The sequence below is a fragment of the Carlito syrichta genome, unplaced genomic scaffold, assembly GCF_000164805.1.
Source record: "Carlito syrichta isolate Samal-C Ts95f unplaced genomic scaffold, Tarsius_syrichta-2.0.1 Scaffold102301, whole genome shotgun sequence".
In the NCBI taxonomy this organism is placed as follows: domain Eukaryota; kingdom Metazoa; phylum Chordata; class Mammalia; order Primates; family Tarsiidae; genus Carlito; species Carlito syrichta.
Window position 1 is genome coordinate 37680 of NW_007046397.1, and position 7212 is coordinate 44891.

At 47.3% G+C, this 7212-nt stretch overlaps 1 protein-coding gene across 1 annotated transcript in view; it reads right to left on the reverse strand.

Moving 5' to 3' along the window:
- Positions 1-942: 942 nt before the first annotated feature.
- LOC103267394 (extracellular calcium-sensing receptor-like) overlaps positions 943-7212 on the reverse strand; it is a 17710-nt gene continuing 11440 nt past the window's right edge. Inside the window, 2 exon segments of the mRNA XM_008064995.1 lie at positions 943-1949; positions 4924-5047. Coding sequence (XP_008063186.1) covers positions 943-1949; positions 4924-5047 — 1131 coding nt within the window.

The following is a 7212-nucleotide window of genomic DNA, read 5'->3' on the forward strand; positions in this document are numbered from 1 at the left end:
TGCTGGGATTATAAGCATGAGCCATTGCACCCAGCCTATTCTGGATATTTCATATAAATGGGATCCTATAATATATGTTCTTTTTTTGTGTCTGACTTCTTTCAGTCAGCATGTTTTCTTTTCTTTCTTTCTTTATTTTTTTTGAGTTGGAGTCTCATTCTGTCGTCCAGACTGAAGTGCAGTGGCCGCTCCTGGCCACTGCAGCCTTGACCTGCTGGGCTCCGGCGATCCTCCCGCCTCAGCCTTCCAAATAGCTGGAATTACAGGTGCGCACTACCACGTCCGGCTAATTTTTTTATTTATTGTAGAGATGAGGTCTCACCAAGTTGCCCAGGCAGGTCGCGAACCCGCAGGCTCAGGCAATCCACTCACCTCAACCTCCCAAGGCATGGGATTACAGGCTGAGCCACTGAGCCCGGCTGTCAACATGTTTTCAAGGTTCATCCATGTTGTAGCATGTTTCAGTACTTCATTCCTTTTTATTGTCAAATGACATTACATTGTATGGATAAGCCATTTTTTAAATTCATTCATCAGTTGATGGACATTTGAATTGTTTCCACTTTTTGGCTATCATAAATAATGCTGCTCTGAATATTTGTGCACAGTTTTTTCATGTACATGTTTTCATTTCTCTAGGATATATGTCTAGGAATGGAATTTCTATGTCTCATGGTAACTCTACATTTAACCTTTTGTGCAACTGCCAGACTCTTCCATTTTCCATTCCCACCAGAATGGATGATAATTTCAATTTTTCTCCATCCTTACCAACATTTCTTATTATCATCATTGCTTCATCAACCTTTTTCAAACTTGTTAAATTGTGAACATTTTCAACGATACATACAAAGGAACATCAATGACCGTATGTCCACCATCTTGATAGAAGAGTCATTAGCATTTTTCTATATGTACTTTGTCAATCTCTTAATCTGCCTTTCAAGTCTCTTTTAACTTGGAAGAAACAGATTGGCTGCTGAGGCTTTGTGGCACAGGCCTACAGAGATTTGTGCTCCAGAGCTCTGTGCTCTGCCTTACCCACTGAGCCCGGCGTCCTCGCCTTAACCAGTCTGTGGTATTCTGCTCTGGTCTTAGGAGGATGATGTAGCACTTGGGTAAGAAGATGCCACCCAGCAGCCCTGCAGTGGAGGCCAGGATAGAGAAGATCTCCACAGCCACAGTGGACTTGCCCCGGGCACTGTGATACAGTGGCAGAAAGGTTGTCCAAACACTGCAGAAGAGCAGCATGCTGAAAGTGAGGAACTTGGTCTCATTGAAGGCATCAGGCAGACCCCTGGCCAGGAAGGCCACAGTCAGGATGTCCCCAACCAAGAGGCCCAGGTAGCCCAGCACACAGGAGAAAGCAACCCCAGAGCCCTCCTGGCACTGGATGACAACATGACTGGGCTCTGAGGCCGTATCCCTGTCTGGGACTGGTGGGGAGGTGCCCAGCCAGACTCCACAAAGAACAACCTGCAGCAAGGAGGCAAGGAGAACCACTGAGGCAGAGGTGCTGGGTCCCAGGCACACCCGGATTCTGTCTCCTGGTCTGGTGACCCTGAAGGCCAGGACTACAGTGAGGGTCTTGGCCAGGACAGAGGAGACAGCCACAGTGAACAAAACAGCAAAGGTGGTCTGGCGCAGGAGGCAAGTGGCAATGGTGGGACGGCCAAGGAAGAGCAAGGGACAGAGAGCGCAGAGGGTCAGGGAGGTGAGGAGTGTATAGCTGAGAGCTCTGTTGTTGGCCCTGACCACGGGTGTGTCTCGGTGTTTCAGGAATATCCCAAAGACCAGCACCGTCAGTCCAGCCAGCATGAGTGCCACCAAGGCCAGGGTGAGTCCCAGGGGCTCGTCAAAGGCCAGGAAGGTAGCTGTCCTGGGCAGGCAGTGGTCTCTGGCATGGCTTGAGTACTGCTCCTCTGGGCACAGAAGACACGTCTTCATGTCTGTGGAAAACACATAGTACTCCATGTCTGAAACATGAGTGTAATGACACCAGATATGTGGAGGGGTAATCCCTATGCACCGGACCACTCTTATGAGTGATTCACATCTATTAGTGTGTTGATGAATTATTCTGAATTACCAGTACTGGTATGAGCCATATGACAGCCTGAGGTACAAGAAAAATGTGTATTCTGTGTGCATGCTTCTATGTGTGTTCTTTAATGGTTAAGTTTTTCCTAGTAGTAGCAGTAACTGTATTAGCAATTGTTACGGGCTGAGTTGTGTTTCCCCAGGTTTCATACATTGAAGTCCCAACTCCCAGTACCTCAAAATGTGACTTTATTTGGAAAAAGGGAAATTGGAGATGAGGTTATATGAGCTCATTAGGGTAAGCCCTAATCCAATATGACTGCTGTCTTTATAAGAGGAGATTTAGTCACAGGTACACAGAGACAACCATGTGAGGACTCAGTGAGAAGGCATCCATCTGCAAGTCAAGGAGAGAAGCCTCAGAAAAACTGAACCTGCCAACACCTTGATCCCAAACTTCTAATCTCCAGACCAGTGAGCAAGTACATTGTTGCTTCAACTACCCAGACTCCGGTATTTTGCTATGACAACCCTAACAAATGAAGACAGAAACTCACTCATTCTGCCACCCATCCTTTAGGGATTAATTCAAATTATTGCTCTGAACCCCAATGAGATAGCAACACAGCCCCACCAGAATGTGTAAAGAAAAAGACCCAATGACCCACCATCTGGTGAGGATGAGCACTGTGGTATGCAGAATAATGTCCCTTCCCCAAAGATGCCCACCCTCTAATCTGTGGAACCTGTGACTATGGTGCCTCAAAAACAAAGGTGTGACTAAGTTAAGGATCTTGAGATGGGGAGGTGATCCTGGATTATCTAGATGAGTCCAGAGTTAACACATGAGCCCTTGATAGTGGGAAAGGAAGGAAGAAGAGGAAAGCAGAGAAAGGATATTTGAAGCAGGCAGGAGAGGGACAGTATTCACTACCACTGTCTCCGAAGATGGAGGTAGCAAGAAATGAGAGTAGCTTCTAGAAGCTGAGAATGACCCCCAACGACAACCCTCAAGGATATGGGGTTCTCAGTCCTACAACCACAGGGAACTGAATTCTACCAACAACCCGGATGATCTTGGAAGCAGATTCTTCCTCAGAGCTTCCAGTAAGGGAGGCAGTCTTCCCAACACCTGATTTTCAGCTTTGTGAGATGCCAAGCAGTCGACCCAGATAAGCATGCAGCATCTGGACTTTGGACTATAGAAACTGAGATATGGATTGCTTGAGCCCGCGAGTTCAAGACCAGCCTGGGTAACTTGGCGAGACCTCATCTCTACAATAAATCAAAAATTAGCCAGGCGTGGTAGCACGCATCTGTAGTTCCAGCTACTTGGAAGGCCGAGGCAGAAGGATTGCTGGAGCCCAGCAGCTCGAGGTTGCAGTGGCCAGGAGTGGCCACTGAACTCCAGTCTGGGTGACAGAGTGAGACTCAAACTCAAAAAAAAAAAGAAACTGAGAAAATACATGTGTGTTGTTTTAAGCTAATGCACTTGTGGTAATTTGTTGCAACAGCAATAGGAAATAGACACAGGGAGCAATTGGGTATTGCTTATGCTCACTGTGGGAGTATGACCTGGAAAAACCACCAATATCTATTAAAGTTCCATGTATGACTTCCTCTGGCCTAGCAATGCCACAACCAACATAAATTTGTCCATATGTCCCCAGAAGACACAGCAGCACTGCTCATTACAGCCTCTGATTAGGACTTCTCAAATCTCTTATGCTTTTTGGAATGGAAGAAGTCATGGCTTGTTCACACAGTTGGATCCTACCAGACATGGGAACAAGAGAGATTCAACTGCACACAACCACTAGGATGAATCTCACAACACAGAGGAAAAATTGAGACTTCAAAGAACACTCACTTGTGAGTTCACTTATAGCAGATTTCTTAAATAAAAGCAAAACCTTTCTGGACTCAGTGGCTCAGCCTGTAATCCCAGCACTTTGGGAGGCCAAGGTGAGTGGACTGCCTAAACACATGGGTTCTAGAACAGCCTGGGCAACTTGGTGAGACCTCGTCTCTACCATAAACAAAAAATTAACTGGGCGTGGTAGTGCATGCATGTAGTTCCGGCTACTTGGAAGGCTGAGGCGGAAGGATTGCCTGAGCCCAGCAGGTCGATGCTGAGGTGGCCATGAGCGTGCCACTGCTCTCCAGTCTGAGCGACAGAGTGAAACTCTGCTTCAAACCCCCCCCCCAAAACAAGCACAACCCATTGATGCTAATAGAAGTCAGGAGGGTAACTATTGGGGAAGGGAACAATGACAAGGGGGCCACAAGGGACTTCTGGGGGCAAGTCATGCTCTGATTCTATTTTTTTTTTTTTTTTTGAGTTGGAGTCTCACTCTGTCTCCCAGACTGGAGTGCAGTGGCCGCTCCCAGCCACCACAGCCTCGACCTGCTGGGCTCCGGCGATCCTTCCGCCTCACCCTTCCAAGTAGCTGGAACTACAGGCGTGTACTACCATGCCCGGTTAATGTTTTTGATTTATTGTAGAGATGAGGTCTCGCTGCCCAGGCGGGTCTCGAACCCACGGGCTCAGGCAATTCACTCACCTCAGCCTCCTAAAGGTACGGGAATACAGGCTGAACCACGGGACCCAGCTTATGCTCTGATTCTTGACAAAGGAGATCAGGGTCATGGAATGTTTGCTAGGTGAGAATTCATTGGACTATACACTTAATGATGAATACACTTGCATAATTCAGTAAAACATTTACCTGAAAACAATTCTAAGAGTGGCTTCCTGGCCAGCACTCCATGTCCAAAGTCTACAGAAGCCTGGAGATTGTGGAACAACTCACTGGACTGGGAATTTGAGAGGCTGGAGGTGCCTTAATGGTCCCTCAGGATTCAGCCACCATGAGCCCTCACCTATTTGGTCTGCAAACTGTCCCTCAGGGCAGGGGCTGCACTCAAAACAACAGTGAGGGAATCCCATTTGGGGGATCTGGCTGAATCCTGGAGCACAGCTCCTGCTGCAGACAGAGCTGGGAACCTGAGGACACAAGAGCAGGGATGTTATAAGGGCAAAAGTCCTGTCCTGAATCATCCCAGAGAAGCAATCCAGTGTCCTTCCCACCCACAAGATGAGGCTCCTTTCTGGGGGAAAAATCATCACAGTCCCATAGGGAAGCCAGACTGAAGAGGCATCCATCAATAAACATTGGGGAGGGGCTACACTGGCCTCATCTGACTGCTGGGGGGAAGACTTAATAACACAGTATGAAGCAGTATGTTTCTGGGCTCTTGGAGGCCTCTACATCAAGAATCGCAGGTGCCCACACATGTGGGCATACATACACACAGCTATGTATTGTACTACCAGGAGCCTTCTCATCTACACAGGACTTGCAAGGAGATGGCTTGTTGAACCCGGGACTCTAATGAGAGAGATAGAGACCACAAAGAGCCAGCTCTGATGCAAATACACGAGGGTCTTTATTCAGGCTCGAGTCTGGGCTCATGCATGAAGCCCGTAGAGGCTTCATGGACCAGAGCCCCAATCCACAATGGCAAGCAGTTTTTATGCACAATTACAGAGGGAGGGGAAAGAACTTTAAACTTGAGTTTTCATGATTGGGTAATTTCTCCTAATGGGGACGGGAACACTTGGTATTGGTGGGTGCTGCCCGTGATTGACAGAAACCCACTTAACAGGCAGAGTGGAATCTTAGATAATTTAGGTCCATACAGTCCCTGCATATGAAGTAACCTGAGCCGGCAGGCAAAGGGTTACATTAGCCCTTTAGGTTTCCATCCCAAGGTATGCTTAGGAAAGCTTGTTTGCTTAACATTTACATAACATAACATGGTCATTATGGGACAATAAAAGCCAAACTTAACAAAGTTTTAAATATGAATGCTGCAAACACATACAGTGAATGTGGGGTAGAAATTCATATACTAATTCTGGGAATTTATAAAATATCACAAGCGTATTATAGCAAGGCGGTTTCTTTTATACAAGTCTTTGTTCCCTTCAGGTTTACATAGCCACTGCGTGTAAATTATCACTGGGATAAAAACCGGTGATAGAGAGCAGCTGGCGCCTCTGAGTCTGCTGCCACCTTGTAGGAATGTCTGAAATGGGCTTATCGCTTTATCATTTACGTTCCGTTGTAAAAGCAGAAGTTAGCCCACTAATTTGGGGCTGACAATGCTTAACCCAAGAGTTCTAAATATAAACACTACTTACACCATTATACAATTGGTCACGACCCGGCACCCGATATATGCCTAATTCTACGGGGTCTGAGGTAGGATTTAAAGTACTAAGATTTCATTTGAGGTAGAATTTAAAGTACTAAGATTTCATAAAATACATGAGGTAGGAATACACAAAATATATAGTAAACATGAGGTAGGGATATATGAAATATAGTGAACTAAACACTACTTTTACAGCAAGTATTGTTTTTTAAGTTTCTTGGTTTCTTGGGTCTCTCAATAGCTCCTAAGTCTATTTTTGTCCTCTCAGGCTCTGCCTCCCTCAGCCCAGCTCCCACCACCAGGCAAGTGTCATAGAGAGGAGTATAGGGAAGGGAAGGCCTGTGAGAGAAGTATGGAATGCTGGGTTTCTCCTACTCTTAGAGGGGAGTAGAAGATGCTCCCCAGCTTAAGCCAATTGAAAGGGACCTCAGCCAGGCTCAGTGGCTCAGCCTGTAATCCTGCGCCTTGGGAGGTGAGGTGAGTGGATTGCCTGAGCCCGCGGGTTCAAGACCCGCCTGGGCAACTTGGTGAGACCTCATCTCTACAATAAATCAAAAAATTAGTCGGGTGTGGTAGTGCACCTGTAGTTCCAGTTACTCGGAAGGCTGAGACAGAAGGATCGCCAGAGCCTAGCAGGTCGAGGCTGTGGTGGCCAGGAACGGCCACTGCACTCCAATCTGGGCAACAGAGTAAGAATCCAACTCAAAAAGAAAAAAAAGCCGGGCTCGGTGGCACAGCCTTTAACCCCGTGCCTTTGGGAGGCTGAGGTGAGTGGACTGCCTAAGCCTGAGGGTTCAAGACCCGCCTGGGCAAGCAAGACCTCATCTCCACAATAAATCAAAAATCAGCCAGGCGTGGTAGCGCACACCTGTAGTTCCAGCTACTTGGAAGGCTGAGGCAGAAGGATCACTGGAGCCCAGCAGGTCGAGGCTGCGGTGGCCGGGAGCGGCT